Source organism: Athene noctua, chromosome 2, assembly GCF_965140245.1.
Source record: "Athene noctua chromosome 2, bAthNoc1.hap1.1, whole genome shotgun sequence".
NCBI lineage: Eukaryota > Metazoa > Chordata > Aves > Strigiformes > Strigidae > Athene > Athene noctua.
Genome location: NC_134038.1, coordinates 40541910 through 40567161, shown reverse-complemented (window position 1 = coordinate 40567161; position 25252 = coordinate 40541910). Strand labels below are relative to the sequence as shown.

General features: G+C 33.8%; 1 protein-coding gene across 7 annotated transcripts in view; it reads right to left on the bottom strand.

Moving 5' to 3' along the window:
• The window catches only part of ASPH (aspartate beta-hydroxylase), a 117443-nt gene that overhangs the window by 65284 nt on the left and 26907 nt on the right, over positions 1 to 25252 (bottom strand). For 6 of the 7 annotated variants that reach the window (XM_074898905.1, XM_074898902.1, XM_074898908.1 and 3 more), the window contains 11 exons: positions 10973 to 11062; positions 9414 to 9488; positions 8741 to 8902; positions 8106 to 8165; positions 6395 to 6451; positions 5840 to 5884; positions 5058 to 5093; positions 2886 to 2924; positions 1420 to 1464; positions 1283 to 1318; positions 254 to 304 (listed from right to left, as the gene is read on the bottom strand). In XM_074898905.1, coding sequence (XP_074755006.1) covers positions 254 to 304; positions 1283 to 1318; positions 1420 to 1464; positions 2886 to 2924; positions 5058 to 5093; positions 5840 to 5884; positions 6395 to 6451; positions 8106 to 8165; positions 8741 to 8902; positions 9414 to 9488; positions 10973 to 11062 — 696 coding nt within the window. The remainder of the gene's footprint in view (positions 1 to 253; positions 305 to 1282; positions 1319 to 1419; positions 1465 to 2885; positions 2925 to 5057; positions 5094 to 5839; positions 5885 to 6394; positions 6452 to 8105; positions 8166 to 8740; positions 8903 to 9413; positions 9489 to 10972; positions 11063 to 25252) is intronic. The other variant, XM_074898903.1, reaches the window with a different exon arrangement.

The window sequence follows — 25252 nt, the reverse complement described above, 5'->3', positions numbered from 1 at the left end:
ACTGGGAGCACTCTCAGCTTCTAAACTGAAGAGTGCTCTGTAAGCTACTAAAATATTGTCATTAAAACATCAAGTATCCAACGACACAGTTTTTTGTCCTTGTAAGAAAAAAGCTGCAGAAAAGTTACAAATGTTGGTGTTTTTGTTTGTTTGTTTGTTTTTCAGTATACAATTCTATTCTATGATATTTATCAGTCTCATTTTTGATTGTTATTTTTAAGTACTAAACTTATGCAAAAGATAATATACAAACCTGATTGCTCTGGTTCAGTGGCCACAACATCTTCTGTATGATTACTTTCTACTGTAACAAAGAAAGCGTTGAAAAGTTACACGCTGTATGTTCACAAATTTGTTTTTATTCCCCGCCAGCCACACAATCAAGTTAGTATCAAACAAAAAGGAAGACAAACTGCAGAACAACCAACTAGGTTAACTTCAGAGTAGAAAAAAGGTACTGAATGTATTTCATGTCCAAAAGTTTAGCTCCTCTTTGTTACTGACTTCCATTGCTATTACACCCCCCAAAAGTAATTTTGGTTACAATTGTTATTTGTGTAAAACAATAATGCTTGTTTTCCCATTTAATTATATTAGAACACATTTTTCAAATGAAAAACCTAAATAAAAATAGCACCAAATCCTACACACTGTGCTCATGCCATGACTGGAAAAAAAATCTTGCTTGATTATATATTTTTACCTTCTCAGAGCAAGTCTTCAAATTACATTTGAACCAGTAGTCATTTAAAATTCCCTGACACCAGCACAAGAAACAAATATTTACAACTTAATCTTTTTTACTAGAAAAGTAAGACATTAACATAATCCATTCCTCAAATTGAAGCTTCATAAGATGTCATGAAGTTCAACAAGGCCAAATGTAAGGTCCTGCACATGGGTCAGGACAAACTCCAGTATCAGTACAGACTGAGGGATGAAGAGCTTGAGAGCAGCCCTTGGATATATGGAAGCAGTTCTTCACTGGGAGGGAGGTAAGACACTGGCACAGGTTGCCCAGAGAAGCTGTGGATGCCTCATCCCTGAAAGTGTTCAAAGTCAGGTTGGATGAGGCTTTGAGCAACCTAATCTAGTGGAAGGTACAGGGGTTGGACCAGATGATCTTTAAAGCCAAGCTATTCTATGATTTTATACAGCACATTTCTCTGCTTCAATTTTTGTTTTGTTTTGTTTGTTGTTTTTTTTTTTTTTTTAAATTATATTAACAAATAAAAAATGGAAGAAAAAAATGTTTTATTTCACAAACTATCAAACCACATACCTGACAGCTCTTTATCAGTATCTTCAATAACTTCATCTATAAGAGAAAGTATAAAAAGTATATAATATTTTTTAACATTGGATTTCAAAATGCATATATTTCAAACCAGTTTAAGATCACAATTACAAAATATATACCTGGCTCTGCAGCTTCATTCATCTCCTCCAGAAGGTCCTCAACAGCTAAGAAAACATTAAATTCAGAGCAGTAATAAAGTCAAGCCCTCAACTGATGAAACTTACATACAACACAGAAGAATACAGCTAGCAAACCATGTTTAACTGTGAACAGTAAATTGCTATAAACAAACAGGAAATTTGATGAATTTGAGGGGAAAAAAAGAAATTACTACTTAAATTTTCTTTCCCTCTTTCACTAAAGAATTGGTGTATTCATTAGGTAAATATTTCAAAATTGCAGCTTTTGAACAGATGTTGTTTCGATTAAGACACAGTAACTTTAAAAACTGAAATTTTAAAAACACTCCTTAATCTTTCTAAGCATAATCAGTATCCCCACTTTCACTTTTTGCAGCACTGACTCCATCTGCTAGACACATTAAAAAACAAACCAAAAAAACCCTACAAACTTCTATTTTAAATGTCTTCTTGTTTGGATAAATGTGCAATGCCTCAGTGGGTCCTAGTTCTGTTCTGGAGCACAATGAGCAAGTTCAGCTTAAATTATGGATTCCAGAGAAGAATAAATTATTTTTATTTTCTTTCAGTATGGCACCTTTTAACTTATTTGACTGTCCTCTTAAGCTTATGATCACAAAGGTGACAAAACAGATACTTACAATTTATTTACCCTAGAGAATTTCTTGACTTCATTCTACACTAAATAATTGTGTCTTTTTCAATCTTCTGTCTCAGTTGACTCTCAAAAGAGCTTGCATTCCAAGACAACAAAAGTATACAGGACTCAGAGAGAGGACTGCAAACAATTTTTTAACTGCTTCTGCTAACGAGGCAAAGGCACTAGCAAAAAGTAAGCATCAAAACCAAACTAGTATAAACAGCCTGTAAATTTTGAATCATCTTAAGCACTGGGTAGAAGGTTATGAGCAAGGCTCACAGTGGGAAGCAAAGCTGAGTGTCTGTGCTGAACTACTGTCTTCCAAATGTCCAAAAAAAAGCCTTATATGCCCCACTTTCTGTCACTTGAGACCCCAGGTGACTTGAGACCTTACAGATGAATCCCTGAGGATGGTATAATTAACAGGTGTCCCAGTTCATAGTCAAAAACCTAACTTCATAACTACACAGGGTGTAACTCACTTTTGCCATAATTGGCAATATATCGTCATTGAAGATCACACAGATAACATATTTCAGTGTATATAAATAGCAGGATTAATTATTTTAATACTAAATTTACCAAAATATTTCTCTGATTTTGAAAAGCATTTATGTTACAAATAACATTTATTTACAGGTATTCCTACTTTAATTACATACAAAACAAAGATTTTCTAATATGTTCCATATATATAAATATATGTACATGGGGTGATGTGTGTGGCAGTGTACATACACCCCCCCCACACATACATACACACACACATATATATACACATACATATATATATGTATGTATATACCTGTATCTTCAGTCTCAGTCTGCTTTTCATCTTTTGGTTCTGAAAGGAAAGAAAAATAAAGTTCCTGGGTGGTTCATATGCACAAAGTATGCTAAAAATTTGGTTAAGTATCCAGTTAATTTCTTTACTGATAAATGCAAAACTCTCAAAGAGTTCCTTCAGTGTTGAGGCCTGAATAGATATGTGAACCTTTACTGGAGCTTGTATTAGAAATTCCAGACATAAATCAAATACCAAATGCGAACATAATGCTGAAATTACAAGCATTTCTCTCTACACAGATGAAATACTGAAAACGACGACAACAATAAAGCTATCATTCTGTACAATTATAATAATTCACCTACATTCCTATCTTTGAGTAAAGAGCCAGTTTAATCTTTGTAACTCTCAAGAAGAAATAGGTCAAGAATATTTATTACTTCAGGTAATGTCTGAAAATAGACAAAATGCTATCCATTAATTGTGTAAATTTTCAATGTACATTTACTGTGAATTTTAGAACTAAGGTTCAATGTTCATCTACTGTTTTGGATAATTTCATTATTTTAATAGGCACTAGCCCTCATCTGAAAAAGATTATTTACATAAGATTTTTAAAAAATAAGTCTTTATACTATTGTTTTATCTTAAAAGGCACTAATAGTCACTTGGCTCCCCGTCCATCTTTTTTTAAAAAGGAGTTCTTACAGCATTGTCTTAAAAAAACATCCAAAACTTTTCACTTCTAATGAAAAATCTCAAACTTGCCTTTTTTCTAGTTTTACTGCCACAAACTGTACAAAACCCTTCTTAAAACTACTGAACGCTGCATACAATACAGGAACAAAGTTCCTCTATTACAAGTTATACGATCAGTCCATTTATAGACTTTATTGTAGGCACATGCACTCATTTCAACTGAAGAATTTTTAGCACTAGCAGTAACTGCAGAAGGTATGAAGAAATGGTTCCTTTCAATACACTAGACAAAGTGGGTGCAGCTTACCACAGGCCTTCAGTTTCTCCCAACACCATTGTCCTGGTTTCAGCTGGGATATAGTTAATTTTTCTTTTTAGTAGCTAGAATAGTGATGTGTTTTGGATTTGGTATGAGAAGAACGCTGGTAACACACTGATGTTTTCAGTTGTTAAAGAGGTCAAGGACTTTCCAACTCATGTCCTGTTCGTGTGCTGGTATACAAGAAGCCAGGAGGGAGCATGGTCAGAGCACTGGACCTAAATTAGCCAATGAAATATTCTATATCATGTAATGTCATGCTCAGTGTATAAAGAAGGGGTGGCCATGAAAGAGGGGGTTCTCCCACATTTCCAAGACTGCAATGGCAGGATATTGGTATTTTGGGATCGCTAGCCAGGAACAGGCTGGGTATCAGTTGGTGGGTAGTCAGCAATCACATTGTACATTACCCACTTGTACCTTCAATTATTGTTATTGGTTTATTTTATTACAATTACTAAACTGATTTTATCTCAACATACAAGTCTCCATTTATCCCTCCAATTCTCTTCCTCATCCTCCAGGCAGGGGGAAGGTGAGCGAGCAGCTGCATAGTGTTTGGCTGCCAGTCAAGTTCAAAACATGACAACAGGGCAAGGTAGAAGTGATTACAGGAACTGCAATCCTATTAGAGTTGGTTGCTGATCTGAGTTAAGAACCAAGTCTCACAAAGCAAGAGTTGGAAAAGAAACTGAACTGCTCTGGCCAACAATCATCTTGGCACTGCCCTCTCAGCTTTCTGAGAATTCTAGAAAGCACCATGATTGGAGAAAATATTACATCAGAGAGTCTGCCAGAAGAGGGGAAACACATCTGATAGAGATGGAGAAGACACACTGACTCTAGAAAAGAGGAGCTTACACTTCTGCCAATTTCTCGGACACTTGCATCTGAAGCTTTAAAGTGAATCTTCTTGTAAATGTGAACTGCAGTTTTGGAGCTAATGTCAATGTAATAAAATAACCTAGATGAATATTCTACACTTGCTCTACTGTTAAGGACCAACTGACTGGTTACATACATATGGGGTTAAACATTAAAAAAAGACCCCTTAACTAGGAGCTTGCAAAATAATGTGACAGCATAAAAAATTTTAAGACAAAGTAATTTCACTTTCATATTAACAAAGGACTTTGGTACTGTCATTTCACTAAATACAGCAGTTGTCATACCATGGTCTTCATTATCATCCTCATGCACTCCATCCTCTGTTTAAAGAAAAAAAAAAAAAATCAATATGAAGATTCATAGAATTTTGAGGCAATAAACACACACAAATAACACAGTGTCAAGTTTATTCAGGACAAAAGAGATTCTAAACTATAGTATTTTATACTGTATTAAAGTTAGTAAGAATTCAGCAAAGGTGAAGATTTCTAAAAGATCCTGTGAAAAGAACTGAATCATTTTCTGGCATCACAAGATAGTGCTTTATTTTTTTAAAGTCTATCAGTAGGCTTTTATTATCCAGTTCATTAAATAATCTACAAATTACCCACAATTCAGAACTGAACTACTCACAAATCATTTCTATATACAGCAGACTTCTGTAGTGGAATTTTGGAATCCACTTGCTAAAGCCTGCTTGCTTTAAAAGAAAAATAATTTTAAGTTACTACTTTTTTTATGATGCTTACCACACTAACTTCAACATCTCTGGCAAATTCAAATTTTTTACTCACAGAAACATTCATATGCAATTTAAAATACAAATATCCTTTCTCCTGGTAATGTAATCCACAAAACATATTCTGCCCATTTGGCTGACATACAGAAAAGTATTATTCATTTAGATCTCTGTATTTTTTCAGAATGTAAATAAAAATACAATGTAATAACTTACTAAGGAACCAATGCTATCTATAAGTTCCAATGTTTTGGGGTTTTTCTGTCTTGGTTTGGGGACAAAATTCAATAAAACTGCAATAAAAAGAAGTAACACTTTGGACTGTACCTGTGTAATGTTCAATAGCATCTTCTAGCATTAGTTCAGAGTCACCTTAAATAAAAATATTTCATATTTTATATTCAAATCCAATTTTCATGCAACAGCTAAATAGCAGAAAAGAACTTAAAACCACCACATACTTAGCTCAAGAATAACAGAACTAAACATACTGAGTTAATCCTGCAATGTTTGATTTGAAAGTGACAGCTGGATAGTAAAACACATCCAGGAGCTACACTAAGTCACACAAGACAAATTCATGCATATTTGTATCTGGGCTTAAAATTAGGAATACAAGTAAGTCTTTGACAATCCATAGATTAGACAGAGACTCTGGACAGAACAAGATATTTAAATAAGTATTTCTGGACTGGATTTGTGGAGTGTTGTGTTCACAACTGCAATGGTAACACAGCTGCAAAAATTAGGCTTATTTGAAACTACACAAAAATTGGTTTGAAAATAAAACTGTGACTTAGTCAACATGACGCATTACTTTGAAGCACCTTTAAAAAGTGTAAGTGAATATATTATAATCTAAACTCATTAAAATATACAAACCTGGTGCTTCTGGATCACTTACTGTCTCTTCCACAGTCGTAACATATTCATCTGAAACTGTAAATTAAATATGAAAAATAAAGTTTGAAATTAAAAATATGAAGTGCTTTTAATACTCAATTCTTTTTAACTTGCATCCATGGTGTGTCTTGTCAGTTGTTAAGTGTAGTGCCCTACTTGAAAACAGACAAATTAAAGCCTTACAGACATGTGCAACCTGATGCATGGCAACCCAATGGAAGGTGTTGGGCCATCTCTTAGTGGTGGGTCACCTGTCAGGACTCTGTTATACCGTCAGTATGACAACTATATCCATGAGAGCCATTAGTCCCCATGAATAATTTTTAATAGATCTTCTAATACTAACTTAAAAAAATTTAATATTCCCCTATCCTCAAAGTTCTAAAGTAGCTGCTTTACTAATGTGCAGGAGGACCACTGATGGTGATCTACAGAAGACAAGATAATAGATAGACAAGACAGAAGACAAGATAAGAGCCAGAAATCACACCTCAAGAAATCTGTACATTTACTTCTAGCATCACAGATTTAGAGCAATTTACTTCATTTCATAGCTAAATACATGGATTATTTTCCTCTGTGACTACAATTTTTTGTGATGTTATTAATATACTCAGTATGATACACCTGACAACACATGGTATTGAAGGTAAAGTAACTATCATTTTACTTTGGAAGCATTACAGCTTGGATTCTAAATCAGTAAGTGGAAAGTAGTAATCTCCCAAGAAGATAGGAATAAGCAGTTTTAGCTGTATCAAACAAATAAAATTATTTTTCTTTCATATTTGGCATCAAATGAAACTATGAAGTCCAGAACTAACACTGAGCCAAAGGTAAGAAGCCTAGTCAAAAAAAAAAAAATATCAGTGTCTAATGTAAATGGAAGAGGTTGCCTGTACTATAAACAAGCATTATTAACATCTAGAAGAAAATACTTATCAGATAGCAGGGAAACTGTAATATCCACCTAATATTTCTTCATAATGGGAATGAGCTAATGCCATTGTATGTAGTATCAAACAATATGAAGATATCTATAAGATAATTGGATTAGTCCAGGCCAAATTTCATGAAGTTTGAAAGACGAATTAGGGTGTGCAGAAAGACAGTGTCAAGGATAGCTCAGAATGAAGTCCTTGGTGCTGACTCAGTCTCCAATAGGATAATCTGTCATAAAGAAGCAAACAGTCCTGAAGGGAAGGTTACAAACTGGATGTTTCTGAAAGGTGACAGCTTCCATGCGAGAATACAGGTTTCTGACTAATGACAAAAATAACAGGCTAGAAGGACCTTAGCATTGTAGACTATAAGAAGATAGTAATATAAACAATCTATCTCATTCTCTCTTTCTTAAGACTGTACAAACATAGACTTCTTGCTTATCCAGATCCCAATCACACATAACAGCCAGAAACACATAAAAAATTAAAAATGAAGTTGTTGCACAAATGAAAGCAAAGTTTCCATACCTATCATCCATTCTTTTTAAGAACCATTTGCAATGGCAAATGTCATCTCAGTCAGAGTAAAAATATCCAAGAGAATCAAAACCAGTTATTTGGAAAAAAAAAATTCAAAATTATGTATTATTAAACCAGTCTAGCCTTTTCTATTTTGCTTTCTCATACAATTTGCTACATGTAGGCAGAAAACCAATATTACCAAGTTTGGAAAAACAAAATTATACCTAGAGCTTCATATGGTTCAGGCTCTATCCCTTCAAGATCATCTGCCAAAAGATCAGCATCTGAGAAACAAACATGTATTTACAGACTTTAAAATTTTTAACTCAATACATGATACTGCACACCCTAAAACAGAATATTATGAGCACTTTTTTAATGATGTTATGTTCTCAGCAGGACTTGCATTATAGTTCATATATAACATTCTCTTAGAGATCCACATTAGAGGAAAGTAGAGCGAGAATGTCTGTTTACAAAAGTCTGTGCTAATAAACTCTTAAAATTTAGTTTAATAAACTAGAAAGTTGAAAAGCAGACTCCATACAGATATTATAGAAGTCTCTCTACTGAGAGGAAATATGCACAGCTGGAGCACAGATTAATTTGTTTGGTTGCAAGCCGATATATAGTAAGTAAACAATAATATATAATTACCTGGATTCCAAAACACATGACATTAAAATATCCCATTTTGATTTTAAAAATATTTATCTGCTAAATAATACTTGCTGTGATGACATCTGCTAAGTATTGCACGTAGAAATTAAGAATCAGGTTTGTAATGAGACATACTTCCTTTCATCTATCCTTATTTTTGGCAAAATTTAATTTTAAATATATTTGGTCATTCAGATACCTTTCTGAACTGAGTCTGGTGTCTCATACGCTTCTGGCATTTCATTCTCTAATTCTCTGAGCAAATCATCCGTTGTAGGTGCTTCAACAGTTTCTCCAGGTACTTCTTCCTTCACTTGCCACTGGTCATTTATATTTTCATCTACATCTTCGTATCTCTCTCCTGATCAGTAATACAGATTGTTAGAGAACACATACTCTTTGGTAAATTCTATTATCAGCAAATATTCAGTCTTCAGCACACCCTTTGTGTGTTTCAACTAGTCCCTGATGGCGATAAGGAGGGTAACCAGATGACTTGTCTTTACCTTACAGCAGTATAAACCCAAAGTATCTGCACTGACTTGCCAGTGCCACCTTTGCTCATGGAAAGAACCACCATAAAACTATCTCGGTTTACTCATTCTTGCACTCTACACAGTATTTTGAGAAAGTTTTTATCAACTGCCTGATTTAAGCTACTGCTGCCAAACACCCCTGGGTAAGAGACCACAGTTTTAAGATTTGGCGACTGAACTTTCTGAACTTTCTTAAAAATGACAAATTAGCCGAGTAGAATGCTGTGCGCAAGCAGAAGTGCTTTAAGTGCATACCAAAACCAGACTCCGAGATTCATCTAACCTATGGCAATATTATTACTACTCTTCAGTGATTTCTAAGAGTTAATGTATTACCAGGCTGGGAATGGAGAGCTTCATGAAGAACAGAATGAGACTCCTCTTCCAATTCTACGTCAGCATTCTTGTGCTCTAAAAGGATTATAAATTGCAGTGAAGGTAAGTGCAAATGGCAAAGTCTAAACATTAGCTCAAGGCTTGCAGCTTTTAGTAGCCTCCATAAAGTTCTTAGTCCATTCCATAAAGTTCTATAGAGTTTGACTTGGTGCACCTCTGCAACTCATGCAATTAAGAGAAACAATTTCATTTTGCTTACTCTTCAATATGGAAAGTATTGCATCAGTCACATCAGATCCATTCTGAAGATGAACCGGAAGAATTTATCTACACTGGATCTTCTGTGCATATTTTTTTCTCAGTGACATTAACATTAATAACTTCAGATAACTATTTAACCCAAGAATTCTCTTCTAGAATTATTTTACTAACACTCTCATCCATTACTTTCCTACAATTTAGGCAGCAGCACTAGCACGTCGTATTTGACAACAAAATGCCACTTGCAGAAGAGGTGTTTTGACGACTTTATAAACAGGGAAAATACATACTAACATTACAATATCAAGGTCTTCCCCAGGCAACTCATACCAGAATAAATCATAAACTGAATTCCGGGACAAGTGATTGTCATCTAACACACCAGACCAGGACATAACAGAGATTTCTATGAAGTGTTGCCTTTGTATAAATGTCCTGAGAAACTCAACAGCACAAAGCCAAATCATAGCTGCATTTTTCAAATATATATCCAAAATGGTATCAGTTATGGGGGAAAAAAAAGGAAATAACAACTTAACAGTATATTTCATAAATTGTAACTTCAGAAAAGTAATACAAGTATTTTAAAACAGATTATATATTCTATTTTAATGATAATATGCCCCACATTTGTGGCTTATTGTGTTAGGTTCACACAAACATCAAGTAAGATAAGCCTCTTCAAGGTACAGGAAAAAACATCCTGAATAACACTAAAATGCACATCACGTATCTGAAGTCTGACATGCAAAAATATCTTTTCTTAAATCCCTCTTGAACTTATTAAATTTTACTAATACTTATGTGGCTTTTAAAATGTTTAAATTATTTTTTTCAACACTAGAAACTGTACTTATTGTATGGTATTGGCTTTAGTAGAAAAGTGAATATTTGATGAACCTTATTAAGTTGGTTGCTGGGTTTTTTTTTTTTCCTTCTGGTTTTGTTTAAGGCGGAAAATTTGCTGCTATTCTGACTGGGTACACTGTTGCATGTGTATCAAAACCACAACTGTACATCAGCAGAAAGTTATTCTGATGAGATGTGGTTCCAGTGGTAATCATGAAAGCTGACAAGAGTGCCGTCTATACATTTAAATTATAAACTTTTCATGATCAGTGACTATATAAAGTTATGAAGAGTGATTCCCATTAAATCAGTGGATAAGCAACACATAAAAGTGATTAAAGATTCCTTTTTCTCCACAAATAAATAACAAAATGAGTTTACATGTTGAGGAAACAGAATTACAATTCAAATGAAGCATCGTTTCACCTATGGTTTACAAAAGGCCTTACCTGATTCAACATATGACTTCTCAGCAGGCTGGATGGTCTCCTCAAATTCTGGTGATGCTGGCTGTGCTGGGACAGATCTTTCTTTAAGGCCTGCATTTTTCAGTTATAAAGTTAACTTTATGCTCCTTTTGATCTGATTCAATTATAAACTAAGAAAGTTGCATCAATTTAATTTAATGTTAAACTCTCCAAAATGCATTCAAACAATCAACTACAATTACAGGGTGGTCCTGATATACAGTGATATATACGAAGACTAAAGTGTATTCAGATAATAAACAAATGTTTTGAAAACAAACACACAAGGGGAAAAAAGGGACAGAAATTTAAGCACTTGCCTTTATTTCCAAGTGACTGAACAAATTACTATGCTATTCTCAACATCTATTCAGTATCCAGGAGAAAAACAGGCAGCAGGTTTTTCCTTACCGTTTTTCTCTTTGGGCAAAAAGTGCTTCATGTGATCAGCATTTTTAGGTTTTATGGAGAACTAATTTGAACTTTACAACATGATGCTCAGAATAACAGGTATTTTAAATTCGTATGTTAACTCTTAGATCTGTTGAAGAGAACTGTAGGTTCTTCAGAATAAGTGATCTCAATCTCCAGTTTCTTTTGACAACTAAATTACCACGGAAAAAGTATAACTGGTGGAATTTCACCAGTCAGATGCTTATTATCTATACCACAGAGGTTTTTTAGATCAAAACACAATTAAAAGAAAGCCACCAATAACAGGAATGATCAACACCATGGTAGGAGATAAAGATAATTCATAGCCTTGGAAGCTTATGCCACATCTTAAGACACCATATCCTTAAGAAAGAATGTACTGGTATCAGCCTAATCCTCCTCTCAACTATCCCTTATGAAGGATTCAAGCAAGACTTAAACAAGACAAGTTCAGACTGGATATAAGAAAAACTTACACATACACACACGCACCCACACACACCCTGTCACGACAGTCAAATCTGTGGAAAAGGCTGCACAGAAAGGTTGTGCATTCCCATCTTTGGAGGTTTTAAAGACCACGCTGGGTAATGGCCAGCATAACCTGATAATACCTCTGAGATGACCTTGTTTTGAGCAGGATGTTAGAATAAGAATCTCCTGAAGTCCCTACCAAATGTAATTCTCCTATAGTCCTACATAATTTTTCCTAGGTTCATATTTAGGTATAAGTTCCAAGGTCAATTAAGATAAAACTATCTTCTTAAACACACACACACACTGCCCCAAACAAACTAGTTTCTCAAGAGCTATATGCACAGAAATCAACAGAAAAACACTATTTAAGAAAGCAGAGGATACACTACAATGAACACTCCTGCAATGATAACAATCTCTAGTAACTTTAAGCGGATCAATATAAGTATTATATTTCAAGCCAGTAAAGTTGTTTTGTTTTTTAATAATTACTAGATTTCTACTGCAGTCAAACATATCTCAATACAATTAGGACTAGTATGTCTCAAGACAACTTTGTGTACACTAGAAAGATTTTTGACTCATGAGAAAAACATTTATTCCATTATTCTACATAAGTAATGGGAACAGGAATAACAGATTTAATTCTACTTACACCTTTTTATGTTATTTAAATTACATAAAGATAAGTAGTTAAGCTGTATCTAAAAGTACTGTAACTAAAAGTCCACTACTATGGAGTCAAGACCAGAAGCTAGAAGAAAAAAGCTGAATTTACACTTAAAATTTTTTAACATTTTTCTTCTGTGTCATTAAAATAACCCTGAATTATTACAAAATATTATTAAGACTTACATTCTTCTTTTGCTGCAGTAATATTAATGGCTACAAGAGTAAGAATTTACTTTGTCTTATAATTATCTTTAACTACATATGGAGACAAAACCAGTTACTTATATTAGCCACTGTCTCACACTTCAGAATTTGGAAACGTAGTAACAGCAACCCTGCTTTCACAAATACAATTCACTTCCCTTACATAGAGACCTCTTTAAATAAGTGTGTTCATGTTCTCCAATAACATGAGACAATAACACATCTCCAATTCCAGACAACCACTTGCTTTGTTTCATGAATAATGAACGGATTTTAAGTATTTCAAAAGATAATCAATATTTCACAGCCAACAAGCACTTATAGTGTGTAAAAGTAAAGAAGGGACTAGCAAGAATATTTGTTTTGCTGACACATTTCTCAACTAACTTTGCTTTCAAGCTTTTTATACACTTCTATTAGGCGTTTACCACTGATTCCTATTCAATCCTCTTGAGTATATAATATGGTAAGTCATTTACTTTTTGCAAGATACTATTTTCTCTCATCTTTTTATTAAAATAAAGTTGCACTCAGTTTTCACTTGTGTGGTGCATTTTTTGAACTTATGAGGTAACTCGCCATGTTAAGTTTAATGACAATAATTTTTCATAGAGATGTACAACAGCACAACAGATCATTGAGGCAAAAATCTCATTTTATTGTGTGGCGATCTGTATAGCTTGAAGTGCTGCTCAAATAAAATGTTCTTTCAAAAAAACAAAATAACCAAACAAACTTTTTTAGATCCAGATTGTGCAGAACCAGAGCTATAGATACAATAATATATTAATCAGAAAGGCAACTCATTTGAAATTTCACTCCCAGAGTTACAACTTCTGTCCGATTAGGGAAGAAAATAAGAAGTGATGTGCAGTATACCATTGCGCCACCATTCATGTGATTTGAATGCTCCTCTGTCAAATATGTATCTTAACACTTATCGGAGCAAAGGTGAGTAAACATGTCTACCATCACTGAAACCTAAGAGAAAATGCTCATTATGCAAGTGCATTTATTAGATCTTCATTCTGTCAAGTTTTTTTGCTGAGCACTATAATGTTCACAACATACACTTTTCCCTTCTTCACACATATATAAATATTTAGAAAATAGCTCAGTATATCATCTCTGTTAATTATCACAGCTAGAATCTTAAGCTACTGTACTATTTTCTACTGCTTTCATTTGAAGTATTTTTCATAATTTTCCCTTAAAAAAAAAAATAAAAAAAATCAGATTATATCTTACCCTTTTACCACATCTTATACCTCTAGGGATCAAAGCATCTTACAGAGAAGTATGTGCTGTATCAAAAGTCTGAAGTAAGTGTATTGCCAACTGTTACACACAAAGTTTAAGCAAAACCATGAACATAATTAACTTTCAGGACTTTAATCTTACACCAACACCCACATGCATATGGTGCTCATGCTCAATTTCTCTCCTTAACTTTGTTTTCTTTAAAATAATACTGCAGTATAACAATAATAAAACCTTCAACTGTCACTTTAAATTTTGTTCTGAATCTTGTGTAATTTTATTGTGAAATTAATATTTCAATATACTAAGCAGTATTATTTGTCTAGTAAAATTAGAAGATATTCCTTTCCCATATAAACTTGAAAGCAAGTATAGATTCAATAACATACTGAAATATCTCTACAGAAATGTTTTGTAACTTTATTTTACAAGACTGCTGGATAAATCGCTCCTTTGTGCTAAAAATGCAGAAGCTATAAGCGCAAACTAACAGAAGAGCTTGCTTACAGAAGTATCATGTACTTGAAAAGTGTTTGAAGAAAATAATAGTTACAAAAATACATAAGCTGTTCTCTCATCAAGTTCAACCAGAAACAATAGTAGTAGTAACTTATCACTTCTTAAAATGTGATTGGAATCAAACAATACCCATCAGTGGTGGCCTAATTCATTACCAGAAGCTTGGAAAACTCAGAAAACTCAGGACACGGTTAACTGAGAAGTGACAAATTTTCAGACCTAAAGATAACTAAAAAATAAATCAAGAAGAAAGCACAATGTATTGTCACAGGATCAATAAACATAAGTGTTGCAATGTTTTGGTTGGATATACACTGAAGTCTCATAAATAAATGTAACACTGAAGCTGGCTTGAGTGTTCATGTATGAAGTAGTTTTCTTACTCCACTTAGGGGAAAAAAGTTTAGCAGGGAATAATTTACATTTATTTGCAAAATTCCTGTGACAATACATTCTATCAATGTTCCTCTTGGTTGTTTTAGTGAAACAGAAATACCGTCCTGTGAGTTTCCACTATATGTATCCAGATAATCCTCTAAATATTGCTTTTAAACTTGCATTTGATACACAACATTACACTTTCCGCCCCACATCAATAAAATAGCATTTTAATACAAGGAAACAAGAAAAGGAAAAAAAAAACCTCACAGAATGAGAGTATGCTTGAAGTAACTGGCATCAGTTTGACACTTCCATTTTCAATACACATTATTAACCAGGCATATTAACATTATTTACATATTTCAGTTTCACAGCAGACGTTTTTGCTTTGTGTTTACAATGCCAGCACAGGCTTAACAGTTTTCAAAATATTATTATATATAGCCTTTGTTCACACCTATTTCCAGAAAACCTTATCTTCTTATTCTGTATTTACCACATTCATATAAATATGCTGAATTTCTCATTCTTGAGGTCTGTTCCTCATTAGCAGAACCAGAACTCTATTTCTTTTCTTTCTTGTCCTCCTTGGATAGGTTTTTAACTATCTTTTTTGTTTCTTTGTCTTTTCCCACCTGAATAGTACCATCCTTTTCACTGGCTGATTTTTTTGTAGTCTCCTTGGATTTTACATTTTTATCTAGGCCTTTTTCCTTTTCTTTTCCTCTGTCTCTTTTAGCCTTGTCAGAATCTTTCTTTAATTTATTCGTATCAACAGCTTTCTTGTCCTTTCGATCAGTAGCATCTTTTCCTTTCCTGGCTTTCTTTTTTTCTTCCTCATCTTTGATTTCCTCCTTCTTGGATTCCTGCTTCTCCCTTAATTTCTTGAGAGGTTCTTTAATAGCTTCTTTTACTTTTAAGTTTTTCATTTAAAAAAGAGGAAATGTTCAATAAGAGAACCATTCTTGGATCAGAAAACATCTTATGAACAACTACCTAAAAAGCTTTGATCAAATTCTTACTTAATATTTGTTAGATGCCAATTTAAACTTGTATAATTAACTATATAAGCTTTAAGCAATTTAAACAAATTAGTTTCAAATTTTAGCAATATCTCACACCATGCAGCCAGCCAATAACCTTAGCTTACTGCAACTGCATCAGAATAAAGCATTAATCTAGTGAAAACCATGCCTCTATTATCTTACTGTTAAATAACTTCTGCAGAATGCTAAAACTAGTTTTGTCTTTGAGCATGAAAATCACAGTGAATTTTGAAACTTTGACAATGGTATGACAACTGTAGGATCTAGATATGTCAAGAGTATCTCCAAAAGAAACTTTTTTCACAATTTTCTCAACTTTCCACAACTACAAATGAAAGTGTTATAACAATACTAATGTATATTACATTTTACTGATATTTCCTCAGATTAATCCAAGACTTAAAAAAATACATCTGAAGTATTATTTTACAAAAGTATGAAATAAGTACACAATTATTAAGAAGAAATAGCGATCACCTAGTGAATTAAAAAAACTCCAAAGAAGTTAACTCGGTTTGACCATATTTAGTGAAAATAAAGTAACAATTGTAAATTAATTTCTAAACCTTTACTTTTCCATCTGTATCATTATTAGTAATACTTTACTGTTTGTTTTACTTTTTGAATTGTCTCTCTTGCACTTATTTTCTCTATTTCAATTCACATTTGGCTGTGACATGGTATCTAGATAACACATAAGAAGAGTCAGAACAGCATCCTTGAACATTTAAATGTTCAAAGTTTACTTCCACTTTGCCCACAGCTTTGAAAAAAATTGTCAATACCAGCAGTATTCTCCAGAATAAGGAATTTTTAACTCAATAAAATTTAGAAATTTTTCCATTAAATCTCTATGCAATATTTGTATTTAATTTTAAAATTAATACTCCCACATTTTAAGAAAAGAAATAAATATTTTATAACTAAAATACAATAGCTCTATTTTTATTTAAACTTTTGAGAGAAACTGCAGTCTGTTGAGGTAAAAAGCAGGCAAGCAACACATTTCTCCTGTAACATCTGCCTCTAACTGCTGTGTAACATTTCTGTGGAGTGAACAATTCAATCACACAACTTAGTCTAAAAGGGGTAATATCACATTTCCTTCCAACTGGTTTTTGGCATAAAGCACTTGAAATATATCATACCATTTCTTCATTCTCATATCAAACATAGAAAAATAATCCAAAGCTCAGGAATGAATTGTTAAATGCCATTTATTACATTCTTGGAAACACACAATTTGCAACCAAGTCATACCAAGCACAATGTGGAACAAATTCTAAAAATTTCAACTTGCATGCAAGATGCTAAATCACATTCCTATAAGCATGAGAGCTTCCCTCAGCAAATGCACTTTTTTCCTAATAAGAGTTTGTATTCAAAACAGCATGCATTTTTCACATACTGATAGAAAAAACACATTAAAGTCTATGTGTCTTAATGCAACAAAGAGACTTCTTTACATAGCACCATGCTGTGTGCAGATAACTAAGAACATCTAAAAAGTTAAGCACCTGAAGTACATCTCATACTTTAGTGTTTTGCCGAGGCTAATTAGCTTTTTCAGTCACTCTGTTTCACTCAACACATTCAGACCATTATGTCCTCTTTATACAGTAACGCAATTATAAATAAATATATCGCATAAATCAGTTACAAGCTATCCTAGTATAAGCTTTTTGAAAATTTTAAGTATCATCACTTAATCAGTCCTGCAAATATTAAAGTTATTAACTTTACCTAAATTTCTCATCGCGTAAGAAAGAGATAAAAGTATTGGAAGTACAGACTTCAGCAGAAATTAAGATGCTCAAGTCCAATATAGTAATCGTATCACAAATTCATGAAAGACATGAAAGATAACTAAAGGAGGATTTCACACAGAGCAAAATCTGCATATAGACCAGAACATTTTTTTAAACATGCAGAATATGAAGTTATCATAAACTACTTATAATCCAAACAAGACAACTGTTGTAAAAATTTGCAAAACAAAACATAATCTCTAGTTAGGAAAGCACTCACGTTACCATTAAATTATGATCTGTAGCAAAAAATCTTACTGAAAAATGGGGAGGATAATAGTTTGCTGCACCATTAGACAACACTTAGCGAAAACAGCTAGTATTAGTAAACATTATTATAACCTGCAATCTGTACTTGCAATGCGCATGCATTTCAGGCATCACTATCTGCATAAAGTTCCACAAGAAAAAAGAACATTGAAAATACCTTTGACTTTAGTTTTTTTCTTGGCTACCCCTCCTGGCTCCTCACCTGATTTGTTGCAAAATGGAAACAGGTTATGAATGTATCTGTGATGTTCAACAAATACGACATAAAATTTTTCGATCTGCCATGCTATGTAAAAAGTTATTTTTACATAGCACACTGCAATGCTATGTAACGATACCAAATGCTAACTTGTTAAGAATAAAGCATCTTCAGTAGTAAGACCACCACAAGTACTGATGGAAGACTAATTAATTCAAGGAAAGTATATTACCAGATGCATGCTACTTGAGATGCTTAACTTCTTAAAGCTAGTTCAGCTCTCTCCAGACAGTGTGATGTCACATAATTATGACCAACATCCCAACTGATTTCTCTGCTAGGTACTATGTCAGTTCTCTCAAACCCACTAACTCATTTTTCTATACAATTCTATCAATATTTAATAAACATATTAATGCAAAAGATCTTCAAGTACGTATGTACCGTAGATTATATTAATGGGAGTATTTTCTTATAATGAATTACAATTTATGTTTCTTTATCCAATGAAAAATATATTTTGGCAAAGGCATTGCTCATCTTCCAAAAGGCAGTTGCCATTTCAGTTCAGTTAAAATACTGCTTTACTGTAGACTAAGACTGCTAAACTTTTATTAAAAAAAACCCTTATTCTCCAAAGTCAGGTGCTGCCCTCTTTCCACACTGTAGCTCAATTTCATTTAGCATCTTGACTGTGCTTTATAGCTAGTTCCACAAGACACATGAAGGCAAAAGCCTTCCCCAAAATACAGATAATAGTTAGCTTCATGTTTCTAATACCATAAAAAGAGATTGGATTATTATCATCATGCTGCTGTGGCGTAAACCCTAAATCCCATAAACACAACTATCTTAAGTCATGACCATTACCCAAAATCCAACTAGAAAGTTAAGAAAAGTTATGGTAAATATATTTTTAGAACTCATAATCTTATTAAACTAGAAGAGATATTCCCACATCTCAACATTAGGCTTCTCAATCAGACATATAAAGCATCTACGTTGGACATCTGAACTTCAAGCTTAGGTTTCCAGAAAACAGTAACTACCCAAACTGCATCAACAGACCTCAACATTTATTCTTAAAGAACAAAACAACCATATCCTACACTAAAATAAAAGTTCACAAATTTAAAGAACACAGCCATTGAAGTTACTGTAATCCACTTGCACCTAATTTCCATTTTACATGTTTTCAAAATATTAAACATTGACATTGTGCCCAAAATTTCTTAAAAATAGTCAGCCAGGTAAAAATACAGTTTTTAGATCTATTTCCTTACAAACCTGAGATATGAAAGCCTCTTTAAACTCTTCCCTCACAAATTACCATAATTGTTCCAAGTCCAGAGTTTTACCTTCACTAAATTAATTATTCCATCTTATTACTTCTAAGCAGTTTGTGGAAGAATAAGTAAACAATTTTCTCATAGAAAAGGAAGAATAGACTCCAACTTTGTTACACCACAGCACAAGTAAAAATATAAACAAAATATACTCGAAGTTGCACAAAGCCATATTGAAATTTCCAGCTCCTCCTCTCTTTTCATAGAAAAATTAAATGTTACTGGATATTTTAAGAAATACTCTTAAAAGCATGTCTTGACAGGGAAAACAGAAAATTTCACGAAGATCTGTATACACAAAAATTATCATACAGATATTTGAAATTAACTAAATATAAGTATAAGCACTACATGGAAAGATTACACAATAGCTTGTTCACTGATTATTGATATTTCACTTGTTAAATATTCAGGCAAGCAGTAATTTGTTTCAAATTGCTTTTATACAGTGAAAAGTGTTAAGATTCTCAGCAAATTATCAATGCATGACAATTCTGTAAATCATGTTCAGTCCACTACAAAAAGGACATTGAATTACTTGAGCGTGTCCAGAGAAGGGCAACGAAGCTGGTGCAGGGTCTGGAGCACAGGTCATACGAGGAGCAGCTGAGGGAACTGGGGGTGTTTAGTCTGCAGAAGAGGAGGCTGAGGGGAGACCTCATCACCCTCTACAGCTACCTGAAAGGAGGGTGCAGAGAGCTGGGGATGAGTCTCTTCAACCAATAAGTGATAGGACAAGAAGTAATGGCCTCAGGTTGCGCCAGAGAAGGTTTAGACTAGATATTAGGAAGCATTTCTTTACAGAACAGGTTGTTAGGCATTGGAATGGGCTGTCCAGGGAGGTGGTGGAGTCCCCATCCCTGGAGGTGTTTAAGAGTCAGGCTGACATAGCGCTGAGGGATATGGTGTAGCTGGGAACTGCCAGTGTTAGGTTAATGGTTGGACTGGATGATCTTCAAGGTCTTTTCCAACCTTGATGATTCTGTAACATATTATGAATAGGCCCATTTACAGGAAAAGTATGTAGAATAATATATTTCAAAATCTTAATATTATGTAATAATCACAAGACAGAAATCCTGCTCCATCTTGATTTCTACTGGAACAGGTCCCCACAATGGCTACAGCACATGGAGGTCTCATTTATGAACCCCAAATAGGCTGAAGCAAGACATGGTGCAAAAGACTTCACTTTTCCAAGATACCAATGTCCTGGGGCACGTGATAAAATCTGGCATCTAAGTAAACTCATTGGCAAAGACAGGCTCTTATAGTCTTGAGGAATGCAAACCAATGTCCAAAATTTTAAAATCACGTAACTAAACTTGTGGACTCTTATTCTAAGTTCCAATTTACATGTCTTTGCACTCTTTTTGAGCTAGTTTTTAAGTTCATTCTTTTTTCCACTGAGTCTTGCAACATAAGTGTCCCAGTGCTGGCAATACAGAATAAACACATATGTGCTTATAGAGGAATGTCAGAAATGGCTACTATTGGAGTCAGTGAATTAAAAAGGAGACTTCAATGTTAACATAGCTGGACAGGTTTCCAATATTTGCCAAAGAAATGCTTTACATCGTCATACTAAAAATTAATTATTTCTGTCAAAGTGGTTATTTTTACATAATGCGTAATGGTAGGTAACTTAGGTTCTTAACTGATTCTTTAAAACGTAGAATATCACAGAGCATTCTAGCTGTCACAAGATCCAGTCATTTCCTCTATTTTTCCTCAAAAATCTTCCACCTCCACAAACAGAACGCCCAATCGAGAGCACAGCTTTAGATTTTCAGCATGAAAAGAAAAATATATGAATACTATTTTTATTCAGAAAGATAAGCATTGCAAAACAAACATAACAGAAGATGACACGAAGCATTCAGTCTTTCTGAGCAGTTCCACAGATGCTGACAGATAACATTCTCCTATTTAACAATACACTGAGAAACCTGACATTTATTTCTGCATATGCAAATTTTGTATTATTCATTTAATAATACTGAAAACTTTAATAGACTTGCTATGGAAAAGGCTTTGCCACATCAAAAAATTCCTGTAAATCAGTTCCACTGTAACGTCTACCTGCATAAACCCTTTTAACCTGCAGCATCATGAACAAATGCAAGATAATTAAGATGGCTTATCCAGTTACATGTGAGAAAGGGCTACTTCTCATTTACCATAGCAAGCATATGGTCAAGGCTAGCACTAAGCAGCTGACAGATGGAACTTGCTACCTTTCTGCAGTTTGGGCCTGGGTAACAGAACAGAAAGTGTCAAGCTTTTAACATTAGGGCTTGTGTGCAGACTTTTGCCTTAATTCATGGGGTCCCATCAAAATCCTCTTTCACCACACAGAGAGTTAACAAAAGATGTTAAAACTGCAGAACTAGAAAATAAAAACAAGTCTATAAACCAAAAATGTTATTAATATTTTTTCTCTCCTTTTTGTTTTCCTTCTTCAGGACTGCAAGTCAGAAAAATACATGTTTGTTTATGCACTTGCACATAATTATTACTACTATTCTGCATTTATAATATGCTACTTTGGATATACAAGGTCTTCTGCTAAACAAAATAGCTTACTGACAGAAAGCTAGAACCTACTTACCTTAAACTAAACTCATTACCTGCATGCAGAGCACCGGGCATACCAAAGCCTGCAACCCTCCCAAACACAAGACAGTTTTTTTAATTCATACAACTACCGTAAAAAAAAATACTCTCAATACATTTTCAAATAAGTTGCTTTAATATCTCTTGCTTATTTAACTGCCTAATTTGAGAGGAAAAATCCAAACTAGAGACATGGGCCAGAAAGCATTTTCTTTTCTGAAGTCACAGATGCATATGCTGCATCTTGTATGAGAAGATGTAAGAAACCAACAAGCAAGTCTTGCCTTCATGCTGAGGAATTAATCCTAACTGACCATAACGAAGACAATATTTAATGTATTTCATGCTGCTGTGCCATCGTTATGATAGCTGCTTAACTGATGCCAACTGAATAGGGAAAATAGTACGCATCTATCCAAAATGACTGAACTGTACACAATGACTTTCCCCCAGCTCTCAAATACTAATCAAATCACGTTTACAATATAGATGGGTTTTTTCCCCCCATCTGACCATGAAACGAAATGAAAATCCTTCCAATGCTTCAATGCATTCCTCTTCCACCCCTCCATCCAACTGTAATCTGTACGAATAACTGTCATAAAAATTCAATTTCTTCTAAGGACAGTCAACTGAGACTAACTAATAATACAAAATTACCATAAACGAAAACTACATTATTGTCAGTGAATAAGCCTTATTCACTGACCTCGAAACAAATTTCAAGAGCGAAAGATTGAACACACTCTCAAAAAAAGCTCACCGGGGGAAGTATTGGCAAAAAGTTGTTTCAATACAAATTTCAATAGATAAGCAAACAATTTCCTGTTTATTCTCTTCAATTCTAAGTTATTCTGTATATTGTAATTCTGCTCCCCCCCCCCCCCCAATATAAACACTGTTTTACTTTCCAATTAAATATTGTTGAAGGTGGTCACAGAAATCTGGGGTTCAAACCTTCCATAAGTTCTCAGCCATTTCACATATATGGGTATTAAAGGTTTTTCCCCTACAATTTCTTTACATTAGTAACACAACAAAGCAAGCAAGAGCTTATGCTACAAAGGTTAATGTAGTATGAAGGTTGTACACTTCAGCTGAAGACAGGCAGTTAAAATAACAAACATCTACCAACACAAAAAATAGGAAAGCAAAACATTCCACAGATTTCCACTGGCCAGTCTGGAAGACTACAATTTTAGTCACAAACATTTACTTCTGGAGCTCTGTAAAATTAAATACAAATTACCTGTAAGGAATATGAAGGTAGCTAATGAAAGCTCCATGTCCAATTTAACATGAAATCACTAAATTTTCATTCTTTACTAGCTACAAAACCTAGCAAGTTCCTATCACTTAAATAATGTATTTTCCTCATTGAAAAAACCTGCTACTAATTTGCTCCTATTTTAAAGTCTCAAAACAAAAACAGCAGGTAGAAAGCAGCAGCTTTGTCTTCTAAAATAATTATTCTAGAATAATATCAGAAGCCAAAGCTGCTACAGCTTTCTACCTACAGTTTAAAAGCACTTAAATTTTCTGCACTTTTTTTAAACATTAATATACTGACTGCATTTTATATAATTGATAGTCATCAAAAAATCAAACTAAAAGTTTAGGTTTCAATTCCCTCAACTAATTTTAAACACTTTGTGTGGACTTACAAGCAAGAGTTGATACACAGTTCAGCTTTCCTTGCTTATTTGCACATCATACTCAGCTCAACCTTTTTGCTATTAAAGTGCTTTTTAAAAAAAAAAACAACAAAACAACACACCATGCTGATAAGACTCATCTAATTCTTATTACCACCCTTACTAGTCAAGTGCTGCTTGCAATCACAATTAATGCCATACAGCAAAACCAAACTCTGCTACCCCAAACTCTAGGAGAGCTTTGATAGCTCTGCTCACCACTGGTGAGGGTTTAAATTGTTAACTCAACAGGAACACCACCAGGCAAGAGTGAACACTTCTGAAACACCCCCCCCCCCATACTCCAGAAACTATGCACTCCAGCAACTCACTGTTAGCATTTCTCCTATGTCTTCCCCCACTGACCCTTTTTCTCCTCCCATAAATTCTCCATTCCTACTGTAATTATTTTTGAGAGAACTTACACACAAGGTTGATTTTATCAAATCAGAACTTTCTTGGCCTTAATTTCATCTCCCTAGCCCAAGTGAAATTAATTTACTGTTTACTGATGTGACCATTACCTATTTCAGTGCCTGCAGCTTTCCCATGGTTCAAGCAAAATATCTATCTCTATTTCACTTAAAATAGTGATAATCTGATGAAGTTTCAACTATCTAGTTCCATTGCTAAAGCATCTACAACAGAATTCAATGTTCCAGAACAATTTTTCTAATTCATACTGAGAGATACATCACAATAGTGATGAAACTAATTTCTAATTCAGATTCCTTCTAAAATTAAAAGAGAAAAAACCCCACCAAACAAACCAAACCAAGCTCGTTCATTTCTTATGTCTCAAATATTTTGGAAGTTTCTTTCACTTGTAAGAAACTTCTCAGTAATATTCCATAGATACACTGGCATTCATTTTCATAATGCATGGAGGTTTTTTATTTTCTTTGCCTTATACTTCATATATCTCATCCTAAAACCCATTACATTTATGTGTAACCTCCTTATGTACTAATCCTCAAATATTTGGAAGAAAATGTGACTAATGTTCTTGTTGCTCTATTTCACTTGTAAATCTTAAGCGGCAGTATTAACAGTTCACAACTTAAAAAAAAAAACACAAAAAAACCCCACTTCGCTTGCTTAACATTTTTTCTTTTTTATTACTTTTTAAAGATTGAGAAGAACCCTGAGTTGGATGATTTAAGGAAAGCTTTTTTGAAACAGGCATGTTAAATTGCTTTAGAACTGCCATGCCCAAGCAAGTGAAAATTCATTTAATTTAAAAACAGGCTACATTTCAGCCTGCATCCACTAAAACTTGAGTATAAACACTATATGGGAAACCGATACAAACTTAAGGTATCACAATAATCAATT